The sequence below is a fragment of the Triturus cristatus genome, chromosome 11, assembly GCF_964204655.1.
Source record: "Triturus cristatus chromosome 11, aTriCri1.1, whole genome shotgun sequence".
In the NCBI taxonomy this organism is placed as follows: domain Eukaryota; kingdom Metazoa; phylum Chordata; class Amphibia; order Caudata; family Salamandridae; genus Triturus; species Triturus cristatus.
This window is the reverse complement of record NC_140594.1, coordinates 994731435-994748651: the sequence shown is the minus strand read 5'-3', so window position 1 is coordinate 994748651 and position 17217 is coordinate 994731435. Positions and strand designations below refer to the sequence as shown.

Genomic DNA, 17217 nt, shown 5'->3' with positions numbered 1-17217 from the left:
GCAATGACCTTCAGCAGTGACGCACCTGGCAGTAATCCTAAACTTGTGCCATGAAGAGCTCCACCTTCAACTCCTTCATGGCCTTGGTGTGCACGAAGTTAGATGTCTCACACGAGCCCGAGCCATGTTTGGGCTCCAGGCACCAGATGAATAAACCTGTTGCTTGTCCAGTGTCAGGGCATGGCTAGCTTATCTCCTGTCGTCCAATGACATGCATACCTAGCTAATCTAATCCTTTTTAAAAGTTTCATTCTACTGCTTGTAGTCTTGTTGTTATAATGTGATGGAAAAAAATACATGTTCTGCAATGGCAAGAATTAAACTGGACTGGATCTGTTAATCATGCCTGACATGGGAAAACTTGAGAACTCTGTTGAATGCCTTCCCATACTATTCGAAATAAATTTACTTAATGGTCCAAACATTAGAGTTTGCCATTTGTGAACCTGTTAAATCCAGGTGCTGTTGGAATAAATGTCATGGGGGACTGGTATGATCAAGCTAGTCTATAATGTGTCCGACATAAATATGATTATTTCACGCAACTAAGAGTGAGTCAAAATGAACCTTTTAAATTTAATTTGAAGTGGTAGAACCAATTGAGTTTGGTACCCCATGCACTGCGATTGCTTGAAAAGTGAGTTTTTACGTGCCTTTGGTGCACGCAGCCCTGGCTGCTGTGCACAGCCTTTATTGCCGCACACAAAAGAAAAAAATTAGAGGGAACATTGATCCTAATCTTCCCATGGATCGTCTGTGAGATGTGGATGGAGACGGGCTTCAAAGTCCTCTAGTGGAGTATATGGGCCGGGGCTGCCTCTGTCCGAAAAATACTGTGTTGACCCTTGTGAGTAGCCTGGAGGAGGTGGAGGTTGTGACAATATATGTAAAGGTGGCATGGGTGGAGGAGGAGGGCTAGTACCTTGTCCTTGAGCATTTGCCACTCACTGGTTTGGGAGGGGTCATCCTGTTGTGTAGTGTCCTCAAAGACGAGTTATTTCTTCATGGGTAAAGTCTGTCCGGGAAAGCGGAGATCTTGCCAGGGAGAGGGTTGATTATAATTTATAGGGTTCCTGTTGAAGCTTATTGAGGCTGGGCCTCTCCGAGCATTCGGAGCCAACTGTGGATGGTCGAGTTGGGCTAACACCAACTGAGGAGGAGGCCCGGACAGAGTGTTTGGCTTAGACATTTGCTTGGGCATCTCAGTGCAGAGATGTCCCTTGAACTTAAAGACTGGCGGGGTCGAGGTGCTTGGCTAGATCCTATCTCGGATCTGACCTCTTGCCTCATTGTCAACCGGAGCCTGAGGGCGGGGAGGGGGTCTGGAGGCGGCATTGGTTTACACACACGGCTTTATGCCCAAACCCCTTGGGGAAGAGTTTCGTCTCTACGTGCCGACTTTAGTGTGTTTTGGGGGCTTGAACTTCGACTATATTCAAAACTCTTGTCATGCACTACATACAAGGGCCGGTGTCAGTTGAGGTAGACAGAGCACCTTCGTCTACCTCTTTTTTAGGTCTCGCCTAGGCAGCGCGCAAGCGCTGCTTAGGAGTGACATCTTGGAATCACTCAGGACTTTTTGGGAAACTCGTGCATGTACTGCACTGTTTCCAAAGAGCACTCGTGCATGTATGGCGTTTACCTTGCAGAGCGAGCAGCTGCGCCATCTGTTTCCAATTATCGCGGCCGCTCTTGTTTACATTTGCCTGTCTCGCCGTCGCGTTAATTGGAAACAGATGGCGGCGGTCGCGTTCACTTTTGCGGCTGCTTGTTTATAAAGGTCTGACTGTCGCATCTTGTCCCACCACTAAATCGATTTCAGCGTTTTCTCTATCCGATAATCCGACTTAAGCACCCTTTCTTTACAGATAAAATATTTCCAATGTAGTTCCCCTTCTTTTACCGTGCACATCCCGAAATAGCTTAAGAAGTGTGCTTTTTTGTGGCCATTTATGTTTCTCAAAATTGAATCAAGGCAGACTTGTGAGGTACAGCGTGAAAATTCACCCTTTCCTTCACATTCTCCAACATCTTCCCCTGCGTCAAAGATGTGTTGGAGGCATTAACTATCATTTATAATTTGGTGTACATGAATTCCTTACATTTGAACACATCATAAAAAATAATCCTTTTGTGCTGTCGTCTGTGTGCTCATAGGGTGAGCAGAATCCCTTGTTTGAATATGTTGTGTGTGTGTGTGCCTGAAGTGATGCTCGTCTCTCCGTACCCTATGACAAAGGCCGTGACGCACAGGCCTTGGGAGCAAAGCCTGTTAAGGAGCAGGCAGGGAGGACAGTCTGCTCAGTTACTGTCTCCTTCCTAAAAGAAACACATGTCTAAAGCCTTTATTAGATCAGGAACTGAGGAAATGGTTTGTGCTTATATTAGATCAGGAAACAAATGCGATAACGCATGTCAAGGAGGAAAAGTTGAAGATGACCACACGGCCCACTCTCTACAAATGAAAACAAAGATAAGCATACGCACAAGAGTATTCAAACATGTCGCCATTACCAGGACAACAGCACCTCAGCGAGTAACATACACTAATGCCAAACAACTATAACAAGCATTGGAATAGCCAATAGGTCTCGCCTTTGGGACCTTTTAAGTGTTTAGCCATGCAACAGTTGATGTTGTTGCACCAAGGATAATGTGCTGGATAACTAAACACTTATAAGGTCCCAAAGGCGAGACCTATTGGCTATGCCAATGCTGGTTTGTTCTTCCTCCTCTGAAGTGGCAATTCCTCCGCTAAGACAGAGGAGTGTTGCCCCACTGCTTTTGTCAAGTATGGGTCTCGATTTGGACCAATGATCAATGTTTCGCCCGTGGCCCGCCCCTGCATACTGCGCAGCCGCAGCACTAATCAGCCACCGAAACAGAAGAAGCAAGTAGCGTGTTGCGCACCAGCCCTCAGAAAACACCAATTGGTGCAACAAAAGACAATGGGAATTTTCTTGGCCCTGATCTAAAAAGATGTGAATCTTGATATGATACACAAGTCATTTTTGAAAATAATTTCCCTGAGGAAGACCTTCCCATCAAGACGTGCCACCTAGAAGGTCGAAACGCGTTGGTTTACACAATAAAGAGGCTTCTCTAAGAACCAAGTAGAAGTCAGGTCCCAAAATTGAACAAAATAGAGCTCACTGAAAGGGGTTCTATCATTGAGTTCTTAAACATCCCTTGGACCTCTCTTTTGGCCTATATAGTAGTGAAAGATGAGGACAGAAAAGTAAAAATCAGTCCTTGAATTTTCCGTTTCTGAAAAATTAGTGGGACTACGTATTGCTTGATGTTTTTCAAAGATTGTATGTGTATATTGGATTTTACAAATGATAAGGTTTATGTATTGAAAATACGCACAGATGCTTACGTCTTGTTTATGCACTGTAAATGATGTTGATTACAAATTGTATGTTTTTGTTGTACTAAAAAGAAGGCAATAGTGTGTTGCTCTAGCTTGTTTTGTGACAGGATTGCATGCTTTGCAAAAATAAGTGGAAAAATATATATATATATACACACACACACACACACACACACGCACATATACACACACACGTATATAAACCAGGGATAATTAAAAAATCCAACTGGTAAAAAGTGTGTTGCAATTTATGGTGTCAGAGGTATTTTATTTTTCTCATATGCATTAGGATTCCTACCTCTGTTCTTCCTAAACCGAATCATTCCCCTGTTTTTTACCTGCCCCACTGCTTTTTAGCAGTGGAATAAAGGAAAAATAAAATGATAATAACTCAAGCTTATTATCATTTTATTTGTTCCTGCTGCAGCGTTTCTGCGGGGCGGGGCTGCTCTGCTCTCAGAGCAAGGGGAGAAGTGGTAGGCACACTAAGTGCACATGAATGTTTGGCCTGCTGTCTCCGGCCAGTCAAACATTCATGCGCACTTTGCATGTTTCCCCCCAGGCTGTATTGCAGCCTGGATGGAGAACATGCCCAGGCTCCCACTGCCTGTATTAGCGCTGGACCATGGCACTCAGACCAATCACAACGCAGTATTGTGATTGGCTACGGGGAGCCTGGGTGTGCTTCCTGTTCTGACTGGAGCAGGGACACTGGAGCAAGGGACTACGGAGGAGAGCTGCGACGAGCAGGTACGTTTTTTTCTTTTTCACAGCCACTTCCCTCCGTCCCCCGTCCTGCCTTCCCAGATACGTGCCGGCCGCCACTGCTCCTCTGACTAAAAAAAGTCAGAGCCGATGAACTCTGGGCTGAGCTTATTGTCTGGAATACCTAAAGACTTGGCATCTTCCTTCTTTGAGCCCAGCGGGTCCATTTCGTCGAAGATGTTTCCTCAGTCGGTCAGTGCATCTTGGTGTGGTCCAGAGTTTGTTTCTCTGTTGACGAAGGGTTTTCTTGTTCATGAAGACAAAACAGAAGGTGCAACAGTGTTTGTGCTCTGGGGAGAGGTAGAGGTTACAGACGCTGTGGAGGTCAGCCCTGGGGTATTTTGCATGGCACCAAGGGCATTTCCTGAAGGGTGTCTGTCCCATCACCCTCCACATCTCCTCATTCTCCGGAATCAGTAAGGCAGGTGGCGAGACCCCGGAGGAAGGACCCCTAGCAGGCCATGGCCCGGCCTTTGGTTTTCAGAGTGCACTGCAGGAGAAGAGGAAAGGGACGACTATCAAAGGAGAAATCTTTTTGATGACAGGAATGGAAGGAAACAGGCCCTAGAGCACAAATGTTCAGTTTTTAGTCCGAGAGTAGCGTCCAAACCTGATGAAAGGGTACCTTTGGGGGACTTACAGGTGGCCCAGAGGTGAGCCAATGGAGAAAACAAAGGTACAGTTTTTGGGGAAAAACACAGTGGTTGGGGCCTGGTTAGCAGTTATGAGGTAATCATGCAAAAAGGGGCACTTTCCTACACCGGATCCAAAGACAATGGTAACAGATGTATTGTATAGCTCTGAAGGGAGCACAGCAGTACACATTATTCAGACTTGATGATCTTAAGAACGTCAGCCTAATTGAGAAGTCAGGCTGATTTGAACCTGCTAAGGCCTCTTTCCATGGCTCAAACTTTATTTTTCAGTCCTTTTAGCACTTTTGTGGGCTTCTCCAATCAGTCTTTCCTTATCTATGATGATTCTTATCTTTTGTCAGTGTGTCTTGCACCCACTCGCAAAGGATGACCAGTTGCATTTGTTCACTTGGACCATAAGATGCTGGTAAGTCCCACGTGTTTCAGGGCAAGTTGCTTTCTACATACGACAAGCTTGGCCAACAGGTGTTCACACACAATAATTTTCTTCCTTCTGTAGATAGACTAGTTTGTCATTTTTTGACTACTGGAGTGCTTCAATGTAATTTTGTCTAATAATGCGTGTATATATCTACATGTCACATGCAAATAGCAGTCAATCTCCGAGGGTAGGGCACAGTATGTCATCTATGTAGATGGAGAAGACGGAGTTGGAATTTGGATATGAATTTTAAATAACAAACAATAAGGAGTACTAATTTATAAAACGTAAGAGTTTATGTAGATTCATTTAGGAAGTATTCACAAATGTTATGTCAGAAATGTGGACATGGAAACATTTACACAGTTTCCATTATCTTGTTTTTCTATTTATTCACTTGAGTGATGCGTCATATTAAACTTGAAAAAGGCATCACGCCCGGGCTAAATGATGTCCTACCTGGTTCTAGTTGACCTAGTGACTTGAAGTTCTCTAAGCCTCATGAAAGCTGTAGCATCTAGTAGTGACCCTGTATTTTGCCTGCTGTTGTTTAACATTTCGAGTAGTAAAGGACAGAAATGCATGATACTTGCCTCCATGTTATTCATAGAACTAAGAGTTCTTAACGGAATTAGATAGAAAATCTTTTCTCAAGTGCTACAGTTTTATTTCTCTAGAAGTTTACAGCCAAAAGCTCTATGTACAGAGCCCTGTATTATCTTCACATACTAGCTGCTCAGTTTGTGATATTTTGTTGATGTCCATTTTGGATCTGCAGTACTGGCTCTTTTTTTCCTTGATCACTAGCGCAATTCCTCTTGGTTTTGGCAAATCGTGTCAACTGTGTTGGTTTTTGTTTTCCTGAGTGACTTTAGAAGTAGTAAATGTCTGCCTCAATCTCTTTTTTACCTTTTTACTGACTAAATTTTTTTTTTTTTTTTTTGAAAACCTTTATTGACAGTTCAATAGAGAACAAGTATGGGCCTACAACCCCCCGGGCCGGCCGCTAAGCAATCAGAGCAAAAACAGGCAAGTATAAACACAGGCAGCACATCGGGGAGCAGAATCGTGATGCTAATACTGTGAACAGCGTAGGTAGGGCACCAGGAGAAAAAGGTTTGCGTTTTATAATGAAACAAGGCAGAAGGATCAGGTGCCAGACAATTTTCAAACAGCAATTACAGGTATGCAGAATAATAGACGTAAACGATTTACAGCAATCTATTAGGTCAATGGCGCAAACACAAGAACATCAGGATGAGGAAGAGTATCATAAGCAGTTGCGCCTGCAGTCCCCCGCCAGAACTCCCGGAGAGCACCCCGGAAATTGTGGTACACATGGAGCGGCAACGAGTCATAGCAAAGGAGGTGTATCACACTGATCCCAGAAAAAGAATCAGAGAAGAAAAAGGAGGCCATGGAAAAAGAGATAAAAGACGAAAGAATCCCCTCCCCCAACCCCCCACCCTGCACCTCTGCAGATGAGTACGGCCCCCCCCCCCAGCAGTGTGCCTGCCGCCCTGGAACCAGACCCGAAATATAGGAGAAGAGGGAAAAAGAAGTAGGAAAAGAACCCCACCAGACGGGGGGGTGGAGAAAGTATTAATAAACTGGAGGGGGGCCTTCAAAACATACCCCCGGCTTCTCCCTCCCGCACGGTAAGTTTCCCCCAAAGTGAACAATAAACAGCACAAAAGCGATCTTCTCAAAGAAAGATGGGGAGCACTATGCACCTATTATGCTGTTAGCTATGCCAGGAGAGCACGCAACCCCTGAGCCCGCCCGTCCACTAGATGACCACCCCTGAAGGATCAGCCTTATCCCTGACCACTCTTTGGAATTCTGCCCATGCCTACCCCTCGACCCAGCACCATATCCGACGTTCCAAGGTAGAGGATTGTCCAAAAACGTCCGAGAAGCGACGCACACAGGTGGGGTGGAAGTCTCTGAGCATCAACACAGTCCGCAGCGTGGAGAAACAGGCTTCCCAGTGCTGCCCCAGGATATGCACTGCACTCAAGGTCCAGGAAGGCAGAAGCAGCCAAAGCAGACAATAGTTGCTGGAGTTGTCCCTGGGTCGCAGGAGGGCACGTACGGGACGAGGCTACCACACCCCACTCAGGTCCAATGCCTCCGGGACAGATCAGGCCCTCAGCTGGACGAACACACTGTAGCATACTGGCCTGAGTGTCCAGCCGTGCACTAACCTCAGGGGTGGCCGCCAAAGTGTCCTCCTGTGCGCAGTGTGGGTAGTCCCTATGTACGTGCGGACAGGCGGGCCGCCATTGCCCCAACGCCGACGCCACACCGTCGAGCTTACTCCCCAAGACCCCGACACCATGAATCAAGGAGGAGTGAAGAGCACCAAGGGCCTCGAGGAGGTCGCCGTACCCCAGCACAGCTCTCTGCGATCGCGCCGCCACACTCCCAAAAGTCGCACTCTCACAAGCCCGCTGCGACCCAGCGGACAGGATGGTAGGCTTCATCGCAACAAGATGGCCGCCAAGTATGCCCGACCCTCACCGGGGCCGGGACCCTGGGACAAGCGTCTCGATGGCCACGTCGCTGGTGACCGGGTTCCGGGGGCAGGCGAAAAGTTATCCGTTGCGTGGTCACGGGCAACAGTCGTCCCCACTACGGACCCGCTCCCGTAAAAAGCCGGGGGCGGCCCGCAATGATCAGGGCAGGATATGGGCGGCAGCCGGGCAGCTCACCATCAAAGGCAGGGGCAGCCACCGGAGGATCTGAGAATTGCACCCACGGGCATGCACTCGGACCGCTACACTTGACAGTAGAAACGACCACGACGAAATGTAGGCCGAGTTTGGCACCGCTCCGGTGGACCGCCTCCGCCCAGTCACAACAGGCCGCTGTTGTTGAACTGCCACCCGGCCACGGCGTCCACTTGAGGTCCCGGCTCCAGGGCCGCACAGGCCGCAAAGTTCAAATGCTCGTTTCTCCGGCGATACCGCAGCCAGAAACCTCGGAGTCACACAGTCGGGTGCCACTCTCCTTCAGAAACACGACCGCGTAGCACAGGTTGAGGATCTCGTGCAGGATATCCGTGCGGGATGCGGAGGTTCACGGAGCCGGGAGTCTACGCTGCCGTCCCGGTCGCCATCTTGGCTCCTCCCCTTTACTGACTAAATTGAGGACTTTTTTAAACATTTAGCACTAGATGCTAGACTTATAGTAGTTGTTTTTTTGTCACATTTCTTTATTTTATCTGAAAATCTGGTACAGGTATTCCGTGGCTTAAGGTTGATAAACAACTTAACATCAAGTACCATTACACGTCAGTGGAGAGTATGTCAAGGGAATAAACGCCAATACAGTAAGCAAGCAGTACATTAATATGGAAGTTGCCACTCTTTGCAGTAGTATGCTGAGTGCCTGATTAGTATATTTTCATCTGTGCCTTTCTTTCAAGTCTCCTTCCCTAACTTGTTCATTCTTTACATTTTCAGAGATGGATGGTTACCAACAACTTCATCCAATGTCTTTGAGTGAATACACATTCTCATGGAGTGAATACACATTCTCATTAGCGTTGAGTGTCTCCTTACTTTGCACCTCCATCAGAGCTGAAGTGTGAAGAACTTACAGCACAGGTGCTCAGCACACAGGAATCAGTGGTTTCAATTAATTGACTCTTCCAGTCCCAACATTCATTTAAAATTCAGATAACTTACAAACCAATTCTTTTTCAGGAGTATTTAACTTGTTGCATCTCGTTTTGGACGAAAGGCAAATTACGGACAGAGATCATAGTTTAGATACCCAGGTCTGTTGTGAAGTCAAGAATCTAATTGTATCCAATTTTAACTTACAGAAATAGTTATTTTTATAGCTAGACTAATTTTTATGGCTAACATGGTTTACAACTCTGTAACAAAAACATAGTCTACCTGACTGGCATTTAATAGTGACATTTACTTGCCTTTTTTGTACTTGTGTACTGGCAGCTTTTTCAGCTGATCTTTCCGAAGCCTATTTTTTCTTGATTTGTGCCTGTCCTGCACAAATTTTGTGGTCTGGAAAAAAAGCACTAGTAAAGATACAATTCATTCAAATTACTCACATCTTATAAGCATTTCTCAAACTTACGTTACTGAATGATGAAATTCCTTCATACATGTATACATTCTAAAACAATATTTTCAAATGCAGTCCTAGCATTTGAACAGCAATAAAAAAAAAAATCTATTTCACTTTAGGATGGACAGCATTGTTGCCTTGTTGGCATGGTCACAAATATGTGATGTAATAAAAACACCTACATAATCAAAATTTGACCAGATTTATTATTAAATAATCAAGTACAAGACAGGGTGCAGTGTCTAACTGAAAATAAATAAATGGAAATATAGAATGAAGAGGCTGGCAAGGTCTGCTACCTTTTCACTTGCCAGCCCTCCACTGCTACTTCCATGTTTAAAACCGCATTCATTTTTAAGAAATCTCATCTCTGCAGTGTACTTTTCTTCATTAAATATATTGTTATTCAGCACATTAACTTCCCACTTATAGCCTTGCAAAATGTGTAATTAATAAAATATGTGGAAAACACACGTTTTCTTCCCTATGAAATCTATTATGCATACGACACCGCACCTCCGACAAGATGTTATCCAAATAAGTAATTAAGATTGGATTCGAGAAATGTTTGCAAACATTATATTTTAGACTGCCAAATTCAAGAAATAATTTCAAATGACGGTCCAACACATTGTTAAAATCTTTATTGTGGGGGAAGATGTACCATGGGGTAAAAGCGAACCAAAGAAATTGCAGTAAAGGGGTCATCTGTTCCTCTTGTAACCACTCCACAGTGCGGTGATGGCTAGCTTCCATTACCTCCTCACCCTTCGAACATGACAAAGTCCTCACTCTGAAAGGAAGCCACACTCTCCAAAATAGGCAACCAATAAACATGATCTCTGACAACCCTGGCCAGATCTACCCAGTGTTAGTCGTCGTATCCACACAGAAAACACCTTGAATTTATGGATAAGGTACTCTGTCCATAAGAAATCTAGGTTCTACGTATTTAATAATCTTAGAGCTGTTTGCCACTATATGAGACATTACAAAAACTGGATTAAACCGCACCAACTCAATCTTGAATGCTTTTGTCAAGATATGTGAAGAGAGCAAAAGTTACGAGATGGAATGTGGCATACAACTTGTGTACCATTAATAATTCCAAACAGAAAAACTGATGCCTCTACAGCACAAATCGCTCAATTAATTATCAAATTGATACGGTGAAGCAGTCCGATAAAGCTTGCGATCATGTGGTTCGTGGAAATTCCCTGCATGTGTTTTGCAAAATAGGCATAAAACTAGAAGTCAAATGATTGTATTCTGAGATAGAGCCACCATTATGAAATCACAATTTCCACTATTCACAATCGAGATGTGACTGACTTGGGAAAGCTTCAATACATTTTTTTTCCACCATCATAATGGGTCAGTGGAAAACATTCTGTGGCACCAAGGGAAGGAGGGTATGATGAATTATTTGCCCGTAGAGGTAGTGAGGACATAACCAGGGAGGTTACAAAAGCCCCTTTCGGGGATAACTAGTTTTTCATATCACGATTTTGGAATCTGAAAATCAAGGTTTTTCAACATAGACAAATTACTCTCTTGGGTCACATAGGGAGGAGGGATGATGAGGGCCGTCACCAAAGGGGAACAAAATGCCCTTTAAAAAAAAACTTTTCACTATTTTTTTAAAAAGCCTTAAATATTTTTTTTCAATTGTTGTTACTATTTTACCAGAATCACAACTGTTCCACTTAAAGCCTCTTCCATTCTACAGGAGGAGCATGTATATATAACGAGAAATAACCATTTTTAGACTTGCTTTTTTCTATGGCATTTGCATTGTCTGGATCTCGTTTTTATAAAGATGTTCATGTTGAAGACATCCATGAGTCCTTTGCTATTGTTGTGAACCTCAAGTTGATGCATTACTATTTAGGATGTAGAGCTATTCTTTAAATTAAATTACTAGTTCCGTCCCATGCAGTGAGCATATTGTAGGAAATATATGTATTGTATTAGTCCACACTTAAGTACCATGTTGGTTCTGCCTCCCATCATCCCATATTGAGACGCATATGCAGGAGCAAATGTAAGTTCCATGATCATACTTCTCAAAGGTAGTGCTTCTGGGATATGATGTGTGTTCTGTTTGTAAGGTCATGGAAAGATGAGGCTCAATCTACAAACGCCATGAATTCACCTTGTTGATCAGAGCAAGGGAGAAGCTGTCAATGTGCAGTTCGGAGAGGCAATCTTCGATGAGCTTTGAGTGATGTGGTTACCTTATGGGTCTGAATTATGTTTTCTGCAGACTGAGCGTGAGAAAGTTCAAAGATATTGAATTGTGCAGCCTAGCAAGGTGTTTATGATGCACTACCTGTCTGTGTGCCATTAGCTACGATAAAGGTAAATCAGCTGAGAACCGTGCCTTTTTAACATGTCTGTTTCAAGGACTGCGGTGAGCCTATGATGACCAACATGATTGATTGCCTCCAATAAATCAAGCTGGATGAGAAGGCGGATATCACTATTGTGAAACATGCGGGGATTGTCATCCAGAACAGTAATGGGTGCAGTTTCAGTGCTGCAACCATTAACAAGCATTGGCATAGCCAATAGGTCTCGCCTTTGGGACCTTATAAGTGTTTAGCCATGCAACAGTTGCATAACTAAACACTTATAAAGGTCCCAAAAGCGAGACCTATTGGCTATGCCAATGCTTGTTTTAACTGCTGCAATCTATTGAAACCTCACGGAGAACATCAAAGCGGCCGCGAAAGTGAAAGTAATCGCGATAAAGCGAGACGCGCGCGCCCGCGCATATGCACTGTAGCTCTAGGCTGGCCTGGTAGCACTTTTTGGAGCCCTCTCAAAATGTCTCGCCAGACCAGCGCATGCGCTGGATCAGGCGAGACCTAAAAAGCCTGACTGGAGAGGGGGCATGGCCAACCGGCGAAGAAGATGGCCGCTTCTTACTGAGGCGCCGCGGCCCAGATCTTTATCCCCCAGTCTTTCCGCACACAAATCCAAAGCCTTTGATTCCCAATCGAAAGCCTGCACGCGGCGGGTGCCCAGGGAGGTGTGTGAGCCTATCCGCTCCCCCCGAAACTGCATTGAGTGAAAGAAACTGACTGCGGCCTGATAGACAGCCCAGAGTCCCGGCCTAGAGTACAAGAGGAAGAGTTGTGTAGGTCGTGGAGAACGTGAAAGGAGCGGAGCCCAAGCGACAGCATTTGGCAGCGGTGGGACCGGCCGAGGCACTAGAGCATATTTCACCGCGACGACCTGTGCGGGGCGGCCAGCTGACGGTGAGTGCGGGCTAGACTAACCGTGCCCAAGCACACAAGGCTCGGCAGTGACGGCACTGAGGTGCAGCAGGGGCCTGGAGAGGTGGACCCTTCACCCGCAGGCAGTTAGGGCGCAAGTGGAAATCTAAACTGCCGCAGAGTGCCCTGAGCGCCGGTGGTAGAAGAGGGCAGGAGCAGTGGAAAACGGAGGTGCCTGCGCTTGGCCCTGTGCGCGAAAGCCACAAGCACCGTTCACTGACAAGTGGCAGGAGAAGTACAGCGACGCCGGGCGGAGGCCCAGCTATTGTTGAGGGCCCAATTTGAAAACGATGGAACGACCGGGAATTGCTGGTGAAAAACCCAACGGGACGCGGTGTGGCCACCGGGGGGCTAGACAGTGTCTGGGAAACCCTGGTCCTTCGGGGAACCTTGACAGGCCGTGCAGAGCTACCATTTGCCTGCGGCAGGGAGTACCCCGGGACCAGATTCTAGCCCCACCTCAGCGGGACCTGCCTTTGGGGGGGATCATGACTGGGGCCTGTGTGTGGCCCGAAGAGCTCGCACCAAACGAAAATGGATAAATTTGCACTCCCCGGAGGGGGCGGATACCCACGAAGACCAACTGTGAAAAGTTAGCCTGGCATATGCTGGTCACTAGTTAAAGTGGCCACCTTGCACCAGTCCAAATCGACTCTTATGGTAGATAGGTTTAAGACAACCTTTAAAAGAAAGCTGTCCTAGTGGTAGCTGTGGAGAGCAGCCTTCAGGCTAAGTCTTTGAGGAATGTAAAGCAGCTTGTTTTACCTTATAATCTCTTGAATCACTAAATGAAAGGACGCCACACAGGTGTATATATATATAAAATATATGTATTTATTACTAGACACACTCTACTAATCTCTTTATGAGATTAGAAGTCAAGGGCATATGCACAAATCAATGTTTCACAACAAATTAAGCACTTATATGGCTGGGGCCTTAGGGGCGTACCAGATCATATACTAAAACAGAGGTATAAGAAGAACGACTTGAGAAGGGAGAAGGCCTCTGGTCTTCAGAAGCGCTGGGGCCTCACTAATCCACCCAAGGCAGGTAAGTAAAGGACCCACGGGAGACGCATGCAGTGTGAGAACACAGCCGCAGATCCCAATAGACTTCAATGGAGCAAGTCGTGGTTGGAATTTTAAAGTTTTAGGATACTTCGGGAGAGTCTACAAGCAAGTCACTTACAGGGTAATTAGTTCTAGAGCCAACACACACACAGGAGCACCGGAGTACTAGAGTTACCTCACCCAGGGAAGCCGGGTGCATAGGTGTCTTTTGGTGTCGGGTCGCGGCGTCGTTTTCAATGGGAGCCAAAGAAGATTTGGTGCTTGTGAAGACAGGAGAAGTGTCCGGTGGAATCCAAGGCTGGATTCTGAAGAAAGAAGACCTGAAAGCAGTGGAGACAGTGTTCAAAGTCACTTGCCAGTGACCTGGGCCCAGGAAGATGGATGCCCACAGTCGTCGGGTGATTTGAGGTGATCACGGGTGTCTTGACTCTTCAGCCACGAGGTTCAGGAGGCGTCGACGACGACCAGGAGCTGGATTCGGAGTGTCCCACGAAGTCTGCAGCTTACTGAGGTGTCGGCATCCGGATTGGAGCCTACAAGCCTTGGCAACAGCAAGTCTTGTGGAATGTAAAGAAAGTCAGCGGTGCAGACCAGCAAGGTCTGAGGGACTCACCCAGCAAGGGTAGGTCAGGGCAGGCCTGGAACAACCAGGGGAGCCCTTTGGTTCGATAAAAAAGTCTTTAGGGGACCCACAAGCCAACCGGCAAGGGATCGCAAAGATGCCTCGGGAGGATTCACTTCACAGGAGCCCACGGTCACTCGGGACGAGGTAGGCCTCTGATTTTCGGTGGAAATCCTGATGGAGGCTTGGACCACACGTGGTAAAATGCACAAGTTCGTAGAACGTCGTGAAGGGGTTGCACTCGACAATAGTGCACGGTACCCGGGTATTGCTGTTCCTCGTCACTCGTGAGGTCCACTCGCCTCAGTTTTGCTGGGGACTCACAATGGCCGTCGAGAAGTCAGGAAATCCACTTCCGGGGCTGCAGGGACTTCGGACTCCGGCAGGAGCGGGAAAGTTTGCGACCGTTGATGCAAAGGTTTGGTGCCTGCCAAGCAGGGGAGTCACTCCTTGACTCCAAGGGAGATTCTTCAGTCTTCCAATGGTAGTGGAACGTCGAAGGTACAGGATTCTTCTTCAGAGCGTCGTCCAGGGATATCTAGTTTGCAATGGCAAGGTTTCGCTATCTTATACTAAAGGAAAGGGAGGGACTAGCTCTATGACCACTCCTATGGGAGGGTCAGGGGAGTGGGTGGTTACACCCACTTCCCTTTGTCCAGTTCCGCGCCAGAGCAGGGGCTGGTAGCCCCTGAACCGGTTTGAGCTGGCATATGCACAGAGGAGCCTACTGCTCCCCCAGTGCAGGACTTCAAAGCACTCTAGAAGTGCACCCACCCAGCCCCAATACACTAAATCCTGTCTGGAAGGTGGTTACACCTCCCTGTGACAGGATGCCTATTGTTGGGCCTCCTCCACTGTGAGTTTCGGTCAGCAGCAGGAGGGCAGCCCAGTGTCTGTGCTGGTGGCATCCATTTTGTGATGCCAGGGGTCTTTCAGGATTCTACCGTGTTTCCACAGTAGGTACATGTCTATCCCTCTAAAAGGGTGGGATCATACTCCCACACCAGTTACTAGTGTGGGGGTATGATTCCAAGGCATTTGATACCAAACACAACATGTTTTGATGCAGCCATCCCAAAGTTAGCATTTACTGCTAGGTTATAATGCACTTAAGAGTATATGGTTTAACCGCATCCACAAACAGCTACAGAGAATAGACTCTGCCAGCTGCAGAGGGGCCCTGCTCAGGCAGAGGCACCCCCTCACATGGAAACCAAGCACCCTGCCCTCAGGATTGATAGGGCCTGCATTAGGGGTGACTGATTGGTTTATATGTGTGTGTAAGGTGAGATATAGGGAACCTATACCTCAGTGAGGAGTGCTAACTGTACTTCACCCAGGCTGCAGTAGCAGGCCTGTGTTGTCAGATTTAGTCTGCTTCCCAGGCGTGGCATAATTCATGCTTCAGCCCCTGGTAGGCCTGTGAAGTACCTATGCCCTTGGTACCTAAGGTACCATATACTAGGGGCTCATTAGGTACCACAGTATCCACTCACTAGTGCATCTAATATGCACTCCAAGTTGTTTAGAGAGAACAGAGAGGCTGAGGCCCTGATTAGCAGGGACCCAGCCAGACTATAGTCAGAAACCAGTGTAAACATCAGAAAAAAAAGTGGGGGCAACATAAGTGCAGATCCTACTCTCCTACACCAACAGGCAACAGGCGAACCACTTTCGCTACAAGACATTCCTGGCCGCGATACAGGGATTGGGAACGTCCCTAGAGGAGAGAATCGATACGTTGGAAACAGAGGTGATCCGGATACAGGCAGATCTATACAATATGGGTGCCAGGCTCCAAGTAGTGTAGGAGACCACTGGGACTCTCACACAGGACACTAAAGCCCTACAGGAAAGTGTTGGGGAGCTTCAGGCAATGACATCCAGCTTGGAAGCAAAGTTAGAGGATTTTGAGGGAAGGTCAAGGAGGAATAACGTTCAAATCCTGGGGTGCCGGAAAGAGCAGAAGGAACTTCCACTGACCTCTTTGTTGAAGACCTCATCGTTGAACAGCCACAACCTAGAGGTCTGTCGAAACTATTCACAGTAGAGAGAGCCCACAGAGTGCTGGGAGGGAGATCACGACCGGGGGCCCCACCGCGACCCATACTGGTCCGCCTTCTTTACTGTAGGGACCGAGATGTAGTGCTTCAGATGGCCAGAGTGGCCCCACCGGTCACTTATGAAAATGCACAAATTTCCTTATTCCCGGATTACACCCAAAAGGTGCAGAGGAGAACATTCCTGTTGGGGGTGGTGGGCTGGTTGGGTCCGTCTTGCAGGGTTGTGGGAGGTAGTTCCAAGGGATCTGGGGGAAGTAGGGGGGGGGGGGGAATTAGACACCCCTTTGGGTGAGTTTACATTATTTTTGATGTTACGAAGTGCAAAAGTAAATGACGGGCAGAATCACCACACAGCAATACGAACGTTTGGAGTACACTTCATGAGAAGTAAGCTAGCACGGCCTAGAGAGAAGGGCTTCTCCTGGGCCCAACAGAAGCATAACACCTTTCAATGTCTGATACGACCCCACAGGGTGACACCTAAACTCAAGCTGCTGACATGGTATGTCAACGGTTTGGGTGACAAAATAAAACGAGGCATCGTGATCCAATTCATTAAAAGACATACCCGGATGTGATTTTTCAGCAGGAAACCCATTTATTGGGTAATAAATGTAAGGCGTTGGATTGCTGGGGGTATAGAATGGAGAGTCATGCAGGATTCCCACTTTTTGTTCTACAGACATGGGCAGACAAGCTGGGAAGGTACACAGCCATTTCAGTGAAATGGGAGGGCAAAACGTTTAATATACTTTCTGTGTATGTACCGCCGTGTCTGGCAAGTTGGACCCTCCCAGACCTGGGAAAACTACTATTAGAATTACTGACAGGCCACCTCATAATTGGCGGAGATTTTAATATGGTA

The 17217-nt window shown here is 46.8% G+C and overlaps 1 protein-coding gene across 3 annotated transcripts in view; it reads right to left on the bottom strand.

The window, feature by feature from the left end:
- Positions 1-17217, bottom strand: part of RNF13 (ring finger protein 13) — a 272427-nt gene that overhangs the window by 86992 nt on the left and 168218 nt on the right. For all 3 annotated transcript variants that reach the window (XM_085635094.1, XM_085635095.1, XM_085635096.1), the window contains one exon: positions 9156-9249. In XM_085635094.1, coding sequence (XP_085491220.1) covers positions 9156-9249 — 94 coding nt within the window. The remainder of the gene's footprint in view (positions 1-9155; positions 9250-17217) is intronic.